The following is a 21,409-nucleotide window of genomic DNA, read 5'->3' as shown; positions in this document are numbered from 1 at the left end:
TGATGGGCAGCATGGATATTATGGTACTGACCTTTGGAAGTTGCGCAGTGCAATGTGATTTTTTTTTTTCTATTTTATGGGTGCTAGGAAGCACATGTAAGATATATTCTTAAAATGTTTCTTTTTCTACAGTATAAGTTCATCTTTTCACAGAAATGTTACTTATTCTTACTATCTAAAGAATGGTTTGTGTTGGAATGCTGATGAAATTATGTATCTATAGATATGGATATAGAATTAATACTAGATATTCAGTGAACATAAGCATTGTGAAGAAAGACTTCAAATTATATAAGCATCATTTTAATATGGGAAAGACCTTTTTATACAGAAGCCATATTTCATGGAAAATTTAGAAGTCTCATTTTATCAAGAATGTTATGATGATTTATATTTGTTACAAAAGTCCTGTCATTCTTGATCCTTTGGCAGTGTTAACTGAAATTCCATATATGAAAATCAAAATATGTTTTTCATCAATTATGCAGCATTGTGTGATTCTTTAAAAAGGTGCACATTAATAAAAAATGACTTAGTCATTGTTAATTCTTAACTCGCTGGACTGTCTCTCAGAACTTCTTCCTTGACATGGTCCTTTGGAAAGTTGTATTCAATCGAGACAAACAAGGAGAGTATCGGTTCAGCACCACACAGCCACCACAGGTTGGAACTCAGCACTTCAATTCTCAGTTCTTCCTGTCTGTCTAGGCTCTTTGCTTGCGTACGCTGTATTTTCTAGCATGTTCTTGTTCTGTTACATGTTATTCTCTGGCGTGTTCTTGTTCTATTATGTGTTACTTCAGCCTTTTTCCCTGTGCTTGGCATTTCATTTCTTATAACAAGTCCTAGAAAATTCATGGCAAACATTTGTTAGAGGCTTTTCAAGATCAGAAATTTCGTAAGTCTCCTTTCCATTCCAATCCTGATCTTCTATTTGTGTAAAAGTCTTGTCCTCAGAGGTGAGCTAATTTTTCCATTTCAGTCTACTATAAATTTTGTTTTTGTTTTTCATGAATCCCCTTAGAAGCTAAATGAGATTTATATAAACAAAATTTGCAGTGAAAATTGTTTATTCTTGGATCAGAGTCCAAAGGCCAGAATTTTGAAGAATTATTCCTGATTTCTTGTCAGTTACTGTCCCTTAATTTGGAGTGCCTTTTTGGCTTTCTCCAGCATTATATACCATTTCATTCAGAAGATGATTTGCCTTTTTTCATACAAACCATGTTTTAGGACATTTGACTTTTTGGGTCTGTTAAATAGCCTATCATTTGAAAGGTATCGCAAGTTCTGTGGTAAAGAGAGAAGAGACACAGAAGAATAAAACGCATTTCCTAGTGTTAGGATGTTAAAGTAGAGCTCTTGATACAGATACAGATTGGACTTATTTTTTAAACCCATGCTGTGAGTCAGAACTCTTTGAGGTAGCTTTTTGGTCATAGAGAATTTGATAAAATCTCACCCCTTCATTGCCTTACCCATTTTTCTTTAGAGATGGGTGATATGCTTTACAGATAAGAGCTCTGAGTCTTTTACTCAGCCTTGAGCCACAGGAAGCTGGTGGTGTTGAAGAGGACTCCTTGGCATTTTTGAGTTGGGTTACGCACTTCGTTTTAGCCAACTTTTACCTAAGTGGTAACTTCCTGAGCTTTATTTTGGTAATCCAGCAGGCCTGATGTCCTGGTGTAATGCCACAGGATTGCTTTCAAAGAGGGCCTGCAGAGCACTGATTCCATTTTATAATGCTTTATGGTGGATAATGATGGAATGCAGCAGCATCTAGAGTCAGCCTCAATTTTTTTTTTTTCCCCTGAAAGCAGTGTAATACCAGTTGTCCCTTGTAGTGGGTATGACTAGGGTTGTACAAGGGGCTCAAGTCCTTTAGCAAAATCTTGTCTGTGTATACACACACACACACACACACACACACACACACACCCCAACAACCCAACCCTCCCACCCCTGTATGTATAGTTACCTCACTGCATTACTTCAGAAGGTTATTTTTGGCTTATATCATCAATTCTCATGTGAAATATTTGTATTGTATTCCTAGGCCTAGGAAAACATTTAGATTTTTATATTCTCCAAAGAGATCTCTGACTATTGATCTGAACAAGAAATTGCATGTTTTGGAGGGGAGTAATACCCTGGTTTAGTTGAAAGTATGTATCATAAGACCCCTTAAAAATATTTGGATTGGGAGTCTCTCCTTGCTTTTCAACCAAAATTAAATGACAGAAAATTCTTTTATTTGTCTCTGTTTTTTAAAAAAATTATTAATAAATATCTGCCCTTCTCTTTTTGTGAGACCTGGGTCTCACTCTGTCACCCAGGCTGCAGTGCAGTGGCGTGATCATGGCTCACTGTAGCCTCAAGCTCCTCAGGCTCAGATTATCCTCCCATCTCAGCCTCCCGAGTAGCTGGCATTACAGGTGCAAGCCACTGTGCCCGGCAATTTTTGTTGGTTTGTTTTGTAGAGATAGGGTTTCACCATGTTGCTGGGTAGATGGAGCTACAGGTGCATGCCATCCCAGGCCCAGCAATTTTTTTTTTTTTTTTTTCCCCAGAGAGGAGGTTTTGCCATGTTGCCCAGGCTGGTCTCAAACTCCTGGGCTCAAGCCATCTGCCTGCCTCGGCCTCCCAAAGTGCTGGGATTACAGGCGTGAGCCACCACACTCGGCCCGCCCTTCTAATTTTTAGGAGTTTGTGTTTCTACCTCTAAAGTGTTCATGGGAGAGTGAAGGTAGAGAGTGGTCCAGAGCAGGTGGGCCCCAGCATACCCTATGTGTCAGCTGATTCTGAAAATCATCAAATAGACGAGAATTGAAGTCTTCCGTTTCTATGGTCATGATTAAGGTGCATTTTTAAAAAACTTACTGACTTTAGGAAAGAGAGTTCTTATAACCTCCCAGCACAAAGTGGCATGCTTTCACTCTCTGCTGCTTCTGTGTGTAGTGTTGCTTCACTGTTGATGTTTGTGGCCCTTCGAGAGCCAGTCATTAGTTCATCATATTACTGTAAGGCCGAGGTTCTCAGGCAGAGATGATTTCCCCCAGGGGACATTTGCCAGTGTCTGGAGACACTTTTGGTTGTCACAGTTGGCAGCCCCAGGTGTTCATACTTATTCTCTGACCAAAAAAAAAAAAAAAAAAATTTATACCGGTGATTTTCAAGCAAGATTATTCATCAGAAATGCTTTGAACTCCACCCTTGCCCTACTGGATGGAAATCTTCAGTGGAGACCCCCGTCATCTGTGGTTTTCTATAAAGCTTTACCCTGTTTGAGGAGATCTGTGTCACATCTTCTCTTTAGGAGCATTTGTGCCCACCTTGTGTCTGTAAACTGAGGGTACTTAGTAGTGGAACTAGATCCTACTACCTGTGATCTGATCGTGCCTGGGGATTTGTGCCCAATTCATGTTTTCTTATTTGGTGAAAAATCCAAAAAAGTAGTTTTTATGGTGTAGTGGTAGTCTTTATGCCACTTAGAATATTATTTGAGCTACATAGCTAGAATGTTTATTCTGATTTTCTGTTTTGTTTTATATTCAGAATTGGTATGGAAGAAGACTTATGAAAACCACAGCACCGTTGTAACATTTTTTCCTTCAGGCTTGGCATTCTGTTTTATATACTACCCATGAAAACATTTACTGAAAGACATTGCTAAGCGTAAACTTGACATTTTTGGAAGTTCTTTTTAGTTTCTCTGCTAAACTATGCATGATAGCCTCTTTCCTTCTCTGAGGGGATAAATTTCGTCACTTAAGCATTCCTTTCAGAAACAAACCGAAAGATCCAGTTGCTACAGCTACTGTGTCCTGCTTTAGGGACTTGTGCTGTAGGTGTTTTGGAGAGACCCACGTGCTCACTCTGTGCCCGATGCCCTGTTTCATGGCCTTTGTGTTACACAGTGCTTGCCTTTCTCCCTGCACCATCATCATCTCCCCGCTGGCTGATTTCTCATTCCAGCATGCCTGTAGCACCTTTTATTTTCTCTTCTACTGAATTATATTGTGTTTGAGAATGTGTGTGGTATGTTTGTGTTTGTAAACTAACAAACCTATGCTTGCATATAGTGTACTTTCTGTGTATGATACTTGGGGAAGGTAAGGGTACAGGAACAAAATGTTTTCAATTATGGTACAGTAGGGGGATCCTTAGTGTTCCTCATGACTTTTTAAAAATTGTGACAAGTGTACATTGTTTGTAATAGGGTTGTGAGGATTTTTTTTCAATGCATAAAAAGAATCCTATTCGGTTGTTCTATTTGCAATTAAATTAATTTTAATTTTATTGGTTGACTTACTTTCCACAAGTAGGGAGCAATGAATTGAAATATGTGTGTTTGGCTTTCCTTAACTCAGCTTGCTACACATTGCCCTTCAACCTGGCAGATTCTTTGGACGGACAAGTCCTATTATGTTTCTGCTTTTTTAAAAAAAGTCAACAGTCAACATGAGCTTATTTTCTCTGATAATCTAACAGTGCTACTTAAAAGTGACAGCTTTCGGCTGAGCACGGTGGCCCATACTTGTAATCCCAGCACTTTGGGAGGCTGAGGCAGGCAGATCACAAGGTCAGGAGATCGAGACCATCTTGGCCAACATGGTGAAACCCCGTCTCTACTAAAATACAAAAAATTAGCTGGACGCCGTGGCGCGTGCCTGTAATCCCAGCTACTTGGAAGGCTGAGGCAGGAGAATCACTTGAACTCGGGAGGCGGTGGTTGCCGTGAGCTGAGATCGCACCACTGCACTCCAACCTGGTGACAGAGCAAGACTCCATCTGAAAAAAAAAAAAAAAAAAAGTGACAGCTTTCGAATTGATTTAGGAACAATGATTTTTTCCACAATTAGATTGACAAATGACACCTTGGGAAAAAGTAAGATCTAAGTAGTAAATTATCGTCTCAGATGAAATATTATGTTTGTTGTGTGCCTGTACCGGAGAGGCATTATCTGTTATTTTGGATCACCTGAAGAATCCTATCAACAGTGGCTTCTGTACCTTAATGCTGAATATTTTCCTGTGGACTTTTTTTAAAGGTGATACTAATATAACTCTCTTTAGTTATGACAGTGAAAAGGCTGCTAGGCGAGTAGTCTTTAGACTTCCCCCGCCCCCACCCCAGATGTAGCTTGCTTTTGTCCACCGTTTTTGCCTTTAAATTCTTGGTAGCAGTGTCGCTTATTGTGTTTTGTTGACAAACTTAAGCTAGCAGACCTTTAACATTGAGAGCGGTGAGTTACTGTTTACCATGCTCTCAGCGGGTCGGGGAGAAGAGGGGAAGAGTGTAGGTTCCTGATGGTGGTTTCATTTGGATGAGGAAGAGCTATCAAGTGACCTATGTAAAAACTTTAAGAGCTTTAATTTTAAAGTATTTTTGCTCTTCTCCATTGGCTAATTTAGAAACATGTTTCAAAATACATCTCTAGCTAACTTGCCTTTTTAAATCATGAGGCATTTTAGATAACATTGGAATATGCATCTCAGTTATGTTATACTCTACTTTGTGAGATTACTTCAGTTAGAGCTAGTTGTAGCCTGGGTTATATGTTGATTGGCAAAACAAAATGACCTGGAATTTAAATTTCATTTTGGAGAAGCAGCAGCCAAAATAATTAAGAACTGGCTGTTCTTTAGAGATAAATACAACTACTTCATTGAGTCCCGGTATAGTCATTGATACTTATTTCAAATTTCAGTTGAGACAAATTCTGAGGGCCCTTTTCAGCCCTCTGTTGAGTTTACGTTTCTGTGCATTAACCAGGGACTCTGCTTTCTTGTTCTCCAAGGATCGTTTATCTAAGGCCACATTCACTAAAAACATCAGGATTGATCAGAAGGATTTCAGTGACAGCAGAGCTTTTTGCAATGAAATAATACGAAGCAATAGTACTTGTTTTATACAAACCCTTCCCAGTCGTGGAGCACCAACAGAAACCATCGTTATAAAACAGTATTCTTTTTATATTAGTAAGGATGAGGTTTTAAAAGACGTAATTGACATTAAACATGATTGAAGCCCTAATTTTGACCAAAGGATATTTACTTCATGTTTTGAGAGATGACATTAACAGTAACGAGGCTACTTGTACACAGCTTTCTTCCAAAAACGATCATGTGGCTAAGTTGCCAGGAGCAATAGTATGGAAAGATGGTTTGGGACAGAATGTGAAGATTTTCAAATTAAAAATTAAAAATGTTTTCTCTTTCTGAATGGCTTAAAGTTCTTCTTAATACACTAGATATTCTGTTAAAGAATCCATATCTGCAAGGTATTTAAAATGTATTAGTATACAAGAGTATAGGTATATAAAACTAAATGAAGTAAATCATATTGATAACCCCCGAAAAAAATCTAAAGAATAATCAGTTCCTAAATAATTGAAAGCTACCTTTAAAAAATAAAACAAAAGAACACGCATTTCGTTGTGTTGCCCAGGTTGGTCTTGAGCTCCTGGGCCCAAGCAATCCTCCCACCTCAGCCTCCCAAAATGCTGGGATTTCGGGCATGAGCCACCACACTCGGCCAAAGCTGCCTTTTTTTTAACATGAATTTTTTCCCCCATTTGTTGTGCTCAGAAGTCATCTCCTCTTATTTTCCTCTGCTAATGTGTGCTCTAACAAACCTGTTTAAAACAACAAGCCTTTAATCAACTGGGGTGGTTTTTTTTTTTTTCTCTTATTTCCTCAGGAGTCAGTGGATCGGTGGGGAAAATGCTGCTTACCCTGGGCCCTAAGCTGTGGAAAGAAGATACCAAAGGCAAAGTACATGTATCTGGCGCAGGAGCTCTTGGTTGATCCAGAATGGCCACCAAAACCTCAGACAACCACAGAAGCTAAAGGTTTAGTTAAGGAGAATGGATCATGTCAAATCATCACCATAACATAGCAGTGAATCAGTCTCAGTGGTATCGCTGGTAACAGTATTCAGGAATACATGATATTAGGAGTTTCTGATCCTGTGTGTCAGAATGGCACTATTTCAGTTTATGTCCCTTCTGATATAGTAGCTTATTTGAGAGCTTTGCTCTTTCTTAAACATGAAAACAGAAAAAGATATCGTCCTAATAGTTCAATTAACAGTCAATCCATAAAGTCCTGTATCTTCATTCAGTAACCAAAATATTACATACATTTCCAGAATTTTCTTGGTTGTTACTCTCAGTGATATTCTTTATATTGGGTACAGGAGAAGTTTGGTAGGTTTTTCAACAATAGTTTTTGAGACCAGTTTACCTCTTCACATTTATGCTCACAACCCCCTTATTAGAAAAGTCTGTATTTATATACAGGCTCTAAATTTGTGATTGATTAAAGGAAAGTGAGTGTTAATTAGCCTCCAGTGAAAATATATTGAAAGCCTATTTTCATTTGATTCCAATATTTCTTCCAAAGAATTCTATATAAACATATGCCAATTCCCTAAGATGGTTTAGAGTTAGGAATGAGTTTTTATGGTGTTTCTTATAGAACAACTCAGGTAATTTCCATTTCTGGTTTTATATTTTCTGTACAAACTGCCTGGGTTTTATTTTTCTAATCAGCAAGGTGCTTCACTGCCTTCTTGAGACGCCTCTCAAAGCTATTAAATGGCTCCTGTGCTATGTGTGGTGTCAGTAGTCTAATTTGCTTCTGTTAAATGTTGTAGAACCTTTTTCACTAGGAAATAAGATTCATTTCTTTTGGCAGTAGATGAAGATTCATCTTTTACTGTTTCTTCAAATGTGTTTCTGTCAGGCTTTGTGTTATTTTAAATGGTTTTTTAAATTTTCTTCTGTGTTTTCAATTACCTAAAGACATAGGATAATAGTTTTTTTAAGTTAGAATTTTACCTCATAAGATTTTTTTGAGGTTTGATGTGTGTCTCTGTCTTTTCAATAATGAGGCTTAAAAAATACTGGATTTGAATGGCTGCCATTTTTTCAAAGCAATACGAATTTGATGAGTTTGTTTTATGCCATTTGGTGGCGCCAGAGGTCAGAGCATGTCTGTTTTGAATTGGATTGTTACAAATAAGCATATTTGATGCGGAAATTTCTGGGAGACAAAAAAATTGAGGAAATAAAGTTAAAAAATTGATATTCATTGAGCCAAAAGAAATGTGGAGAAGCATTTTTCACCCTTCTGTTTGGCCTGATTAACATTTAAATTCATGCCAAAATTAAGGTAACTTTAAAAAAATGCCTTTTGTAGGTAGGATCCAGCAGTTTGGCAATGCCCACAGTTATCGTAACACAGAAAACTGATAGTGCTGTAAAATGGACACTAAACTATTAAAACAGTGTGACATTGTTCTCTGTTCTTCCATTGCCAGTAACATGCTTGCTCGTGCTTTCTACTTCTAGCGATCATTCTTTTCCCAACATATATTTACAAATTTACCAAATTTTACCTAGAATTTTAGGACCAAATGGTTCTCACTCTTTATGCTGCAAAGACCTGGATGATGTTTGGTAACTATAGAAAAATAGAAGTTACACTCAGGATCACTGTTACTGCTATTGCCACTGATGATTCCTGCAAAAATATAATCGAAGTTTTCCATCAAATGTATAATATGCTATTAATACACATTAGATGATGACAGTTGTTCCATGAATGATTCTATGAAGCTATGCATCTTAGACCTCTTGAGCTGTGAATTAGCACTATTTTCTATAGTTACTTATTCTCTGGATCATTTTATAATTTCCATATTAATTTCAAATATGCTCATGTTATTCTTCAGTGATTTCCACAATTGTGCATTTTATTCTTTGGTTTAAGTACTGAAGCATATAATGAAAGTAATTGCTAAGTAGCAGCTTAAAAATTCAATTATCAGATTGTATTTAACATCTTTAAGAGCATGATCATAAAGAGCTATTTTTGACACCCCCCGCCCCACTTTTTTAACATTTAGAGTTAATAAGGGTTTTATATTTCATCTGTCCATATTGTTTTCAAAGGAATGAGGTGTTTAGGTAGGTGGAAAAGCATTTGTAGGAAGTTAGATTTGAATATAGACAAGGTGGGTTATTCACGTTGAGAATGTTATTTGAAGAACGCCTGTGAAGCCAGGGGTGGGTTCTACTCAGTGCCATGGATAGACTGAGTCTTCTCTTGTAGGTCACCATTACATAGTAATTTTGATTCTGAATTTCACATTAAATTATTTGAGTTTATACAGACCTAAATTTTAAAATCTGTACATATATTATTTTGATGTATTAAGATGAATAAATATTGCTGATTTAAATTTTATTTATGCACATACTTAAAGGACAGAAATGTCTGGGAAAGTAATTGTTAAATAATGATATGTAACTTTTTAACTTTTTAAATAAATAACAAGATTTTTAATGTGTGTCTCCCTCAGGGTTGTTTAAAGTTTTTTTTCTCCCTCAAGTTTAAATAGTGGTAACTATATGTTTTGTATCTTCTAGCACCAACTGCTGTAAAGCAATGCTGCAAATAATGCTTGAATAAAAGTGGCTAAGCCAACAACAAAATAAATACTTTTTATAGTAGTTTTGTAATCCTTAAATTCGAAAGCTTTCCAAATTGCACTTGCATCTAAACAAAACTGTTGCAGTTTTTACTCTATTTATTTTGTTCCCCATGTTTGTGAAAGTCCTGCACAGTTTCAAAGGCATGGTAAATAATATATCAATGTTTATGTAGTCTGTTACAAAAACAGCTATAGATAACATTATCCAGTGAAAAGCAAAATTCAAGCTTTAGAAAATACTCATGCATGCAATTTTGACATATCTAAAAATAGATTTTTGTATATTTATGGTGGGAGGTGGTTGGGAACTTTCAACAAAATGGGGTGTTAATTTTTGTACAGTCTGTGGGCATTTACACATTTTTAATGTATTAAAATTTGGTAATTATGTGTACATTAAATTAATAAAATAGCTACTTCTGGTTATGATTTGTGAATTCCCTAAGACCTTGGATTTTTTTAAGTAACTTTATATCAGAAATGATACTGCATCTTTATATTTTTAAAATTGTATCGCTGCTCAAGAATGGTACCCTCTTGTCAAAAAGGCAAAATACATTCATAATTGTACATTCACAATTGTACATTCAGCACTGTAAATAATCTGATGAAACCTTTTTTGATTGAAGCTATTCAAAATAAAAATTTTAATGATGAAATAACACTTTTTTTCTGTGTCTTTATACATTTGTTTGCTTTTTAGTCACATGAATACTGCCCTTTGCGGATTTATTTTCATGCCTATTAGTACTTCCCCATTTCCTTTTTTTTTTTTTTTTTTTAAAGGAAATAACATTCCACATATCCTACCGTGTGTGTGACCATCCTGGGGAAACCGCTCAGTCAGATGTAGTGTGGAGCCAAATGTTAAACGCGAGGAGGTCTGAGGGAAATGGTGAAGTAGAAGAGTAGGGACTTAAAATCTATTAATAGTTGGGAGGATCAAACCAGAAGCTAATTCCATGGAGGGAGAAAATGGTTGTAGAAATCCCAGAGAAGACAGGACCTTTGTTTGTGGCTGGGAGTTGTTTCCATGGAGCTCCGCTTCGGGAGACATGGCGCCTCTGCTAGGGAAATGTGGCTGGCTGTGGTGTGATGAATTCGGGGGGTGAGGGCCTGCCTGCTGTTACCTCAAGCTCTTAGCAGTCGCTATGGTTTGTGCAGCATGTGTGATCTTGTCCCCACAGCCTGTTGGTGTGGGCATAGTTCTGCATGTCTCTCCTTCCCCCATATTGCTGCCAATGGCTCTATTTTGAATGTATATTGCAGGAAGGGACAGGGAGTCCTAGGGGCTTGAGTGAGACTGTCTGTGGTCCAAGCTGGGGTGCGGTTGCTCCCTGTTGTGCCCTGCCCACTGAGTCTCCCTCAGAGGAAAGCGCTTATCTCACCCAGGCAGACCTGCTTTTGAATAGCCAAGCCCCTTAAGCCAGGTCACTGTTTGACAGCAGACTTCTGACCTGATATGGACACAGAATCTTGAGACCAGAAGCACTGGAGCTGTCAACTTCATTGCTCCAAATACTTCTCATTATCTCATCAGCTTGCTCAGTGGATGGACTAAGACTGTTCCCCTCACTCTCTGCAACTTCCATACGTACTTTTCCCTTCTTGGACAGTCAGAGTGTCTTCCTAAGGAACAAAACGTAGAGGCCATTCTGACTGGAGGTTTTCCTGGGGAAATAGGCTAAAGAAGGGCCACAAGAATTTGAGCCTGTGGCATCTTACTCTGTTTCACAGCTCGCCTTCCCAGTCTGTCATGTTGGCTCCCTGGCATTTTCATGGGCAAGGGCGGTGGGGGGGAGCTTTCACTTGATGTGCCTATGCATGACAGACTTACCAGGTCACCAGTGTAGCAGCTCTGGGTTCTGGAGTTGCATTCCTTGATCAGACCTGAAAGACCACCTGCAATACTTGGCAGAGGCAGTGGCTCTTTCCTGCGGTCCAGGACTGCATGACTTTGAAGGTAATTTCCGTCAACCCAGCATGTACTGGGCTCTGACTGTATTTGGCTACGTCAGAGGGTGATTGGATCCCACGATGCAGACATTCCTTATGTATTCTGATATTAAGCCTTTCTCAGTTATAGGTGTTACAAATATCTTTAGTTCATGGTTTATCTTTTCCCCTTTTTTATGGTGTCTTGAAGGATAGAAGTCTTAATGCAGACAGCGTTATCAGAGAGCTCAAAAGACACATAGACACGTTTTGCCTATAGACAAATGGGCAAAAGGAAACCCAGCCTTCTCAAATGAAGCGCAAGTGGGCCTTAATTATGTGCAAAGGTGCTCAAGTTCATCATTAAACAGGGAAAGGAAAAGTTAAACCATGCTGCGATATCTTTCTTAGAAATGGCAAAAATTAGGAAGGACCAAGTGTGGGCAGAGAGGAAGCACAGGAATTCTCATAAATGGTAGGTGGCATTGTAGACCAATACAACCACTTTGGAGAGCAGTCTGACGTTCCCAAGTTAAACTGAACATGTGAGCAGCTGGGCGGGGTGGTTCACACCTGTAATCCCAGCACTTTGGGAGGCCGAGGCGGCCGGATCACCTGAGCTCAGGAGTTTTAAGAGCAGCCTGGGCAACATGGTGAAACCCCGTCTGTACTAAAATACAAAAAATTAGCCGGGCGTGGAGGTGTCTGCCTGTAATCCCAGCTACTTGGGAGGCTGAGGCAGGAGAATTGCTTGAACCCGGGAGCCAGAGGTTGCAGTGAGCCGAGATCGCAACACTGCACCCCAGCCTGGGCGACAGAGCCCCCTTCCCCGCGAAAAAAGGAACAGGTGAGCACCCTGCCACCTATTGAACATGTTCAAAGATGTTCTCAGCCTTAGTCCCAAAAGGGAAAAAAAAAAATGGAGCATTTGAGAATGTTCTTAGCTTTATTGTTAAGTGAGGAAAGAAAAACAACACATATTAAAAAAAAAAAAAAAAAAAACCTGGGTGGAAAATTAGGGCCATGTGGCATGAAAAGGAAGACCCAAGGGAAGTGTGGCCCATCTAGGGGTGTGGCTACTGCAGTGATCCAGCTGTATCACTACACTTCCCTGGCATCACAGTTATAGTGTGCCATTTATTGAAAAACTCTCCCCGCTGCTCTTGGCTTTGACAGTAGGCTTTGACAGTAGTATATATGGTCTCTCAGTTTGAAGATATTTGTCATTAAAAACCAGAACATGGGCTCTGAGATAGGGTCCTTTCCTGACCTATTCTGGTAAAGTCTTTATCCTCAGGATGCAAGGATACCACCCCCTTCCTTTGGAAAGTGTCGAATCACATGCAAAGCGCTAAGTCTTTCAGTTGCTTTGGAGTGCAGAACCATTTCAGGTAAGGCCAAATATTTTAAACATTAGTATAGGAAATTAGAGGGTTCCATTAGTCTGTGTGTGCATGAGAAGTAAAATTGCACAAGAAGCAATTTATGGAAAAGTTCACTTGGGAAACATTGTTTTGGCAGATTAGTAGTATGGTGTGCATTTCACAGAAAATTCAGTGCCATGAGTATTACCTTTAAGCATCTTAGATATAGCAGCTGTTTATACTTATGGCTAAGTCAGAAATACTGCGCCCGAATTCTATATGACCCTAGTTATACTATTGAAGCTTTCTGTGCCTTGTGCCTTCATCCTTGAATCAGGGATAATTTACTTACCTCCTAAGGTTATTGTAAGGATTAAATGCATATAGTATAAATAAAGCGCTGAGAACAATGCATGGTGTAAAGTGATAGGCATTATTATAGGCTTTTGTTGGCTGTTGACTGAAGGTGTTCGCTGTTTTGGGGGTGTCCTTTGTTTTAATAGAGTAACTTGGTACTGTGGAAATAGCAAGATTGTGAGCAAAAGAATCAGATGGTGGTGGCTGCAGACTTTGCTGTTCCCTTCTTGACTGTTGGTTTTAGCCAATGCAGGGTAAGTTACAAAGTCAAGAGCAGAGCCGTTTTCACAATGGACACTGCTTTGTGATGTCTGTGAGCTTGCATGTGGGAATGACTATTTTAATTAATTCTCTATGTAAGGATTTTAAAGTATTGGCTATTCGGTAGCTTGAAAACCCTTTAATCTCAATGCTTTAAACAGAGTAGAAAATCAATAAAGCGAAAGAATGAGACCACACAGTGTGTAGAATGAATGTCTTTTCACCTACGTAGGTAGGGAAATCTGTAGTCCTAAGAAAAGAGGGAGTGAGAATTCTGGTGAAAGGATTGTGCCTCTGCACAAAGTGCAGGATCCCGGGGTTCAGAACAGGCGCGAACGCTCCCGTGTGTTGACCACATTCCCACTGTTGCTTTTTCAGACATGCTGAGGAGGACTCTGCTGTGCGCGGTGCTCGGGCTTCTGCGCGCCCAGCCCTTCCCCTGTCCGCCGGGCTGCAAGTGTGTCTTCCGGGACGCCGCGCAGTGCTCGGGGGGCGACGTGGCGCGCATCGCCGCGCTGGGTCTGCCCACCAACCTCACGCACATCCTGCTCTTCGGAATGGGCCGCGGCGTCTTGCAGAACCACAGCTTCAGTGGCATGACCGTCCTGCAGCGCCTCATGCTCTCCGACAGCCACATTTCCGCCGTTGCCCCCGGCGCCTTCAATGACCTGGTAAAACTGAAAACCCTCAGGCTGTCGCGCAACAGAATCACTCATCTTCCAGGTGCGCTGCTGGATAAGACGGGGCTCCTGGAGCAGCTGTTTTTGGACCACAATGCGCTGAGGGGCATTGACCAAAACATGTTTCAGAAACTGGTTAACCTGCAGGAGCTCGCTCTGAACCAGAATCAGCTCGATTTCCTTCCTGCCGGTCTCTTCACGAATCTGGGGAACCTGAAGTTGTTGGATTTATCGGGAAACAACCTGACCCACCTGCCCAAGGGATTGCTTGGAGCACAGGCTAAGCTCCAGAGGCTTCTGCTCCACTCGAACCGGCTTGTGTCTCTGGATTCGGGGCTGTTGAACAGCCTGGGCGCCCTGACGGAACTGCAGCTCCACCGCAATCACATCCGTTCCATCACACCCGGGGCCTTCGACCGGCTCCCAAACCTGAGTTCTTTGACTCTTTCGAGAAACCACCTCGCGTTTCTCCCCTCTGCGCTCTTTCTTCATTCGCACAGTTTGACTCTGTTGACTCTGTTCGAGAACCCGCTGGCAGAGCTCCCGGGGGTGCTCTTCGGGGAGATGGGGGGCCTGCAGGAGCTGTGGCTGAACCGCACCCAGCTGCGCACCCTGCCCGCTGCCGCCTTCCGAAACCTGAGCCGCCTGCGGTCCTTAGGGGTGACTCTGAGCCCGCGGCTGAGCGCGCTCCCGCAGGGCGCCTTCCAGGGCCTGGGCGAGCTCCGAGTGCTCTCCCTGCACTCCAACGGCCTGACCGCCCTCCCCGACGGCTTGCTGCGGGGCCTCGGCAGGCTGCGCCAGGTGTCCCTGCGCCGCAACAGGCTGCGCGCCCTGCCCCGCGCGCTCTTCCGCAATCTCAGCAGCCTGGAGAGCGTCCAGCTCGACCACAACCAGCTGGAGACCCTGCCTGGCGACGCGTTTGGGGCTCTGCCCCGGCTGAAGGAGGTCCTGTTGGGGCACAACCCCTGGCGCTGCGACTGTGGCCTGGGGCCCTTCCTGGGGTGGCTGCGGCAGCACCCGGGCCTCGCGGGCCTGGAAGAGCCCCCGCGGTGCGCAGGCCCTGGGAAGCTCGCGGGCCTGCCGCTCTGGGCCCTGCCGGGGGGTGACGCGGAGTGCCCGGACCCCCGGGGCCCGCCTCCCCACCCCGCTGCGGACAGCTCCTCGGAAGCCCCGGTCCATCCAGCCTTGGCTCCCAACAGCTCAGAACCCTGGGTGTGGGCCCAGCCCGTGGCCACGGGCGAATATCAAGATCATGGCCCGTTCTGGGGGTTTTATTTTCTGCTTTTAGCTGTTCAGGCCTTGATCACCGTGATCATCGTGTTTGCTATGATTAAAATTGGCCAGCTCTTTCGAAAATTAATCAGAGAGAGAGCTCTTGGTTAAGTCAATGGGAAAATCTAATTATTTAGAACGTGACCAGATGTGGCTCGGAGGGGAATCCAGACGGGCTGCTGCTGGCTTGCTCTCCTTCCCCTCCCCACTCTTTCTTCTTCCTCTTCTCTCCCACTGCCACGCCTTCCTTTCCCTCCTCCTCCCCTTCTCCGCTCGGTGCTCTGCGTTCTCACGGTCCGCAACCCCTCCTCTCTGTCCGCCCCTCCCCTACCCCGCCCTCCTTGAAACTAAGCTTTACATTTGTAACCTGTGGTTGTCTGCCCTCCCCAGCTCCCTCCCACTCGGGTGTACGGATTGTGTTGGGCCCATCCTTGCCCGGCTGTGCCTGGCTTGGCGTCTGGTGGAGAGAGGGGCCTCTTCGGTGTCTACTGAGTAAGGGGACAACTTCAGGCCGGGGCCTGTCTCCTGCGCAGAGTAAGCCGGTAAATGTTTGTGAAATCCATGCGTGGATAAAGGAACACATGCCATCCAAGTAACGATGGCTTTTCCTGGAGGGAAAGGATAGGCTGTTGCTCTACTTTTTTTTTTTTTTTTTTGAGGCAGAGTCTAGCTCTGTCGCCCAGGCTGGAGTGCAGTGGTCCGTCTCGGCTCACTGCAGCCTCCGCCTCCCAGGTTCAGGTGATTCTCATGCCTCAGCTTTCTGAGTAGCTGGGATTACAGGTGTGTGCCACCACACCCGGCTAATTTTTGTATTGTTTTAAGTAGAGACGGGGCTTCGTCATATTGGCCTGGCTGACCTGGTCTGAACTCCTGGCCACAAGTGATCTGCCTGCCTTGGCCTCCCAAAGTGCTGGGATTACAGGTGTGAGCCACCACACCTGGCCCTCTTTATCGACTTTTATTTGACAAGTGGAGCTCTTGCCATTTTTTCCCTTGCCCCATTTTTCTCACTTGATGTCTCTCTGACCTATGGGCTACTTGGGAGAGCAATGGACTGCATTCGTGCATGAGCATTGTCAGGATAGGCGACTTCTGTGAGGCTGAGAGAGGAAGAAAACACAGAGCCTTCCCTCCAGGTGCCCAGTGTATGTCCAGCGTGTTTCCTGAGCCTCCTGTGAGTTTCCACTTGCTTTACATCCATGCAACATGTCATTTTGAAACTGGATTGATTTTCATTTCCTGGAACTCTGCCACCTCATTTTACAAGCTTTTATGGAGCAGCTTACATGTGACTGGTATTCATACACGTAATGATAAGCTTGATTCTAGTTCAGCTGCTGTCACAGTCTCATTTGTTCCTCCAACTGAAAGCTGTAAAACCTTTGTTGCTTTAATTGGATGTCTGTGCTTGTGAGAGGCAGTGGTTAAAACAGCGGCTGGCAAGGTGACAGCTATGGGTTCAAATCCCAGCTCTACCACTTACTAACTGCATGGGACTTTGGGTAAGACACCTGCTTACATTCTCTAAGCCTTGGTTTCCTCAACCTTAAAAAGGGATAACACAGCACCTGCTTCGTAGAGTTTTTGTGAGAATTAAAGGCAATAAACCGTGTAATGACTGGGCCCAGTGGCCTGCAGACAATACATGTTAATGAATGCTAGCTATTATTACGAAAGGATGAGCAATTATTATTGGCATCATGATTTGTAAAGAAGAGCTTTGAGTCGGTTTTTTCCTCTGTGTAGAAAGAAGTCCAAACTTTCTCATACTGGAGGTTACACTCAAATCGATCTGTCCTCCCCTGCGGATGACCTCGGCCCCGTGTGGCCAGGCTCTGTGTTCACAGGCCAGAGCAGGGGCTCCTCCAACACCACCCGGTGGATGTGGAGCAGGAAAGCTGGATCCTGACATTTGTTTTTGGGTTCTGCAGATGTGGGAGTTGGTTTCTGGGTTCTCCATTGGTCTGTCTGTCTAGTCCCATAGCATACTCACCATCTTCATTATTGGAGCTTCAATCATTTTTGGTATAGGGTCATCTCTCCACCTGATTGTTCTTCTATTCTTGGCTCTTTGCAATTCTATGAGTATTTCAGGGTCAGCATGTCAACTCCATCGAGAATTTTAATAGAAATTGCAGTAAATTAGCTGGGTGTGGTGTCTCACCCCTGTAATCCCAGCCCTTTGGGAGGCCGAGGCGAGTGGATCACGAGGTCAGGAGTTCGAGACCAGCCTGGCCAAGATGGTGAAACCCCGTCTCTACTAAAAATAAAAAAATTAGCCGGGTGCAGTGGCAGGTGCCTGTAATTCCAGCTACTCGGGACACTGAGAAGGGGGAATCACTTGAACCCGGGGGGCGGAGGTTGCAGTGAGCCGAGATCGTGCCACTGCACTCTAGCCTGGGAGACAGAGCAAGACTCCATCTCAAAAAAAAAAAAAAAATTGCAGTAAATGTAAAACAATTTGGGGGAAGAATTTGTATTTTTTATAATACCTAGTGTTCCTGCCAGCAAGCATGTTCCGTCTTCCCATTCATTTACGTCATTTTAAATCTTTCAGTGATGTTTTAGAATGTTTTTTATAAAACATTCATGACGAGGACAGAAAACCAAACACTGCATGTTCTCACTCACAGGCGGGAGCTGAACAATGAGAACACTCAGACACAGGGCAGGGGACATCACACATTGCAGCCTGTCAGGGGGTGGGGGATGGGGGAGGGATAGCATCAGGAGAAATACCTAATGTAAATGACCAGTTGATAGGTGTAGCAAACCAACATGGCACATGTGTACATATGTAACAAACCTGCACATTGTGCACGTGTACCCTAGAACTTAAAGTGTGGGTGTGTATATATATATACACACACACACACACATATGTATAAAAGAAACCTTGCACTGATTTTGTTAGATTTATTCCTAGGTATCCTTCCTCTGTTTTGATTTGTCATTGCTATTGTAGATGGTATCTTTTTAAGAAGTTATATTTTCTAAAGAAAAAAACCAAAAAAATTGTATTTTCTCATTTTTATTACCAATATATAGGAATGTAATTTAATTTTACATAATTATCTTATGTCTAGCAATAATTCTGATAATTTGCTTCTTCCTATTAAAACCTTATACCCATTATTGATTTATTTTTCTATTTTAAAATATCTTCCTGCACTGGCTAAAACCTCCACTATAATGTTGAGCAGGACAGTGAGCATCCTTAGAATCATCTTGGTTGCAAAGGGTAGGTATCTAATGTTTTATCAATAAATGTGACATTTCTGGTCTGAGTTTGCTAAGTATATTTTAAAATTATCAGTAAAGTTAGATTTTATCCATTTGTTTCTTAACTATTGAGGTGCTCATATCGTTTTTCTCCTTCACTGTGTTAAAATGGTGAATAAATTTATAGATTTTTGAAAAGTAAATTCATTCTTGCATTCCCGAAGTAAACCAAGCCGCGCTGTGTGTCTTTAAAATATATTGCTGAATTCAGCTTGCTGTTTTGTTTAGAACTTTTACTATCTGCTCATTAGTGAGATTTGCTTATACATTGAAAATAATATCCTTGACTGGTTTTGGTATTAGGTTATACAGCCTCATAAAGTGGGTGGGGACATTCTCTCTGGAATGGTCCATAAAAACTGGGATCATCTTTTCCTTGAACATGTTGTAGAATCCCCTGGAAAACCATCGTGGCCTGGTTTTACTGTATGCGTGTATTCGGTATTTATTGTTGGCATAACCAATACCCCAGATCTTGGTGGTTTAAAACAATAACATATATTATGTCACAGCTTCTGAGGGTCAAGAATTTGGCAGTAGTTGAGTGGCTGTGGCTCAGGGTCTGTCATGAGGTTGCCATCAAAATGTTGGCTGGGGCTATAATCATTGTGACTGTGGCTGGAGGATTTGCTTCCGATATATCCTGCTCACACTGTTGGCAGTTCCCTGCTGGCTCACGGCAGGCAGCCTTGGGTCCTTGCCATATGGACCCCTTTAGGGATGCTTGAGTGTCCTCATGACATGGCAGCTGGCTTCCCCCTTTCGTTCTTCAAAGAATTGTGGGTTTTGTGTTTTTTTTTTTTAACATAAGATCTAAAAGAGAAAAAATTAACATTGATCTCTATGTTGCTTGAGCTAGAAGGCATAAGAAAACGGACAACATATATCCATGAAATTTCTCCCAAATGTGCGGTAAAAAGATGAAATCTTTAGAAAAGTTGTACACAGAAGCTAGATTTACTACTCTCTAAATAGTGAAGGGACCTGCTATATAAAACACAGAAATAAGTTAATGCTTTTGGTAAGAATATAACCTGAGCTTTGCTGAAGCTTCCCATTCCCTGAGGATGTCTAAAATGCCAGTCCAGGCCAGGCATAGTCGCTCACGCTTGTCATCCCAGAACTTTGGGAGGCCAAGGTGGGTGGATTGCTTGAGCCCAGGAGTTTGACACCAGCCTGCTCAACATAGCGATATCCCCAGCTCTACAAAAAATACAAAATTAGCTGGGCACAGTGGTGTGCTCCTGTAGTCCCAGCCACTTGGGAGGCTGAGGCAGGAGGATTGTTTGAGCCCGGGATGTTGAGGCTGCAGTGAGCCGTAATCATGCCACTGTACTCCAACCTGGGTGGCAGAGTGAGACTCCATCTCTCAGTAAATTAAAAAATAAAATAAGATTTGATTTAAAATGTTTTATAGTTTAATTTACTGATATTATACATTTCTACTCATATGTTAGATTGAACTGTATTAAATTTTTGATGTTCAACCATTTTTGAGCTAAAAAACAAGTTTCTTGAAAAGCCGAGACAGGCGGATCACTCAGAAGTTCGAGACCATCCAGGCCAGCATGGTGAAACCCTGTCTCTACTAAAAATACAAAAAATGAGCTGGGCGTGGTGGTACACACCTGTAGTCCCAGCTACTCAGGAGGCTGAGGCAGGAGAATTGCTTGAACCCAGGACGTGGAGGTTGCAGTGAGCCGAGATCACACCACTGCACTCCAGCCTGGGCGACAGAGCGAGACTGTCTCAAAAAACAACAAAAAACAAGTTTCGTGTGATTTAACTTAAAAGTTCTGGCACTGTATGTAGTTCTTCCAGTGATTACATTTGTAACTTTAAAGTTCACCTTTTTCTTGTTGCAGCAACTGCAGACAGTGTCCATGAGTGCCTTGCTCTATGCGCTGACACCTATGTTCCTATTGTCCCATGCTTGTCTATCTCTTCCACCTCCCAGCTTTAGTCAAGACTGACCACTTTTGTATTCTCTTATAGCTAAAATTTTGGTGATTGTTGAAAAACTTGAAAATAAATAAAAAAGACTTCATATGTTTTCTTTGTAAATATTATTTACTATAGTGCCAAATAGTCCACTGTCATTACGTTTCCTTTCTAGCACTTCCTTCATTTTTCTAGCATTTCTAGAAATTACTCCGGCCGCCTACCCGGCTGTTTCCTAGAACTGATCTTCAGCTTTCCTTGGTTGCTTCCACAATTTCCCAAATTCCATGTCTTCTTTCTCATCTACTCCCTCATTTTCCAACTTCTTAGGAAAAGGGATCCAAAGGATATCCCCTTTCCTGAGTCCTTGCCAGCAAATTTCTATATTCTTTATTCTCTCGTGCTTGATGGCTAGTTTAGCTGGTAAAAGAATTCTAAATTCAGATGATCGTCTTGCACCAAAGGTGCTGGTGGGGATTTGTTGCCATTGTTAACAGGGGACCGCTCTTTTTCTTGGCAGACATCCTTAGGATCTTCTCTATGTCCTCTGTTCTGATTTTGATCTGATGTTTGCCATACATTGCTCTTTATTTCATTCACACAAAGGGGTATTTGCAGGGTCCTCTGGAGACTCATGTCTTTTAAGTTCTGTGAGATTCTATTATACTTTTTTTGGATAATTCCTTTGTCCTCTCCTTTCATCTTTTTTTGCTTTTTCTTTTCTTCATCTTTATAGTCTCTTTTTTCTACCTTCTTTTACTACCTCTCGAGAGACTCTTCAACTCCTTCCAACACTTACATAAAAATGTTAATTT

General features: G+C 42.0%; 2 protein-coding genes across 3 annotated transcripts in view; both read left to right on the top strand.

Moving 5' to 3' along the window:
* ATP13A3 (ATPase 13A3) overlaps positions 1-10,164 on the top strand; it is an 85,461-nt gene extending 75,297 nt beyond the window's left edge. For both annotated transcript variants that reach the window (XM_025375643.1, XM_025375644.1), the window contains one exon: positions 6,704-10,164. In XM_025375643.1, the coding sequence (XP_025231428.1) occupies positions 6,704-6,901 (198 nt within the window). In that variant the 3' untranslated portion in view covers positions 6,902-10,164. The remainder of the gene's footprint in view (positions 1-6,703) is intronic.
* A 2,641-nt stretch (positions 10,165-12,805) lies between these two features.
* Positions 12,806-17,235, top strand: GP5 (glycoprotein V platelet). The gene is made up of 2 exons (XM_025377701.1): positions 12,806-12,828; positions 13,798-17,235. The coding sequence occupies exon 2, from the start codon at positions 13,800-13,802 to the stop codon at positions 15,480-15,482; it is 1,683 nt and encodes a 560-aa protein (XP_025233486.1). The 5' UTR covers positions 12,806-12,828; positions 13,798-13,799; the 3' UTR covers positions 15,483-17,235.
* The last annotated feature ends 4,174 nt before the right edge of the window (positions 17,236-21,409 follow it).

Source organism: Theropithecus gelada, chromosome 2 (assembly GCF_003255815.1).
Source record: "Theropithecus gelada isolate Dixy chromosome 2, Tgel_1.0, whole genome shotgun sequence".
NCBI classification, from domain to species: Eukaryota; Metazoa; Chordata; class Mammalia; order Primates; family Cercopithecidae; genus Theropithecus; species Theropithecus gelada.
The sequence above is the reverse complement of the archived record's forward strand: the minus strand, read 5'-3'. Positions and strand labels throughout refer to the sequence as shown.

Excerpts from the sequence above, each read along its gene's own strand:
- GP5 (XM_025377701.1), top strand. The coding sequence starts at position 13,800 with ATGCTGAGGAGGACTCTGCTGTGCGCGGTGCTCGGGCTTCTGCGCGCC.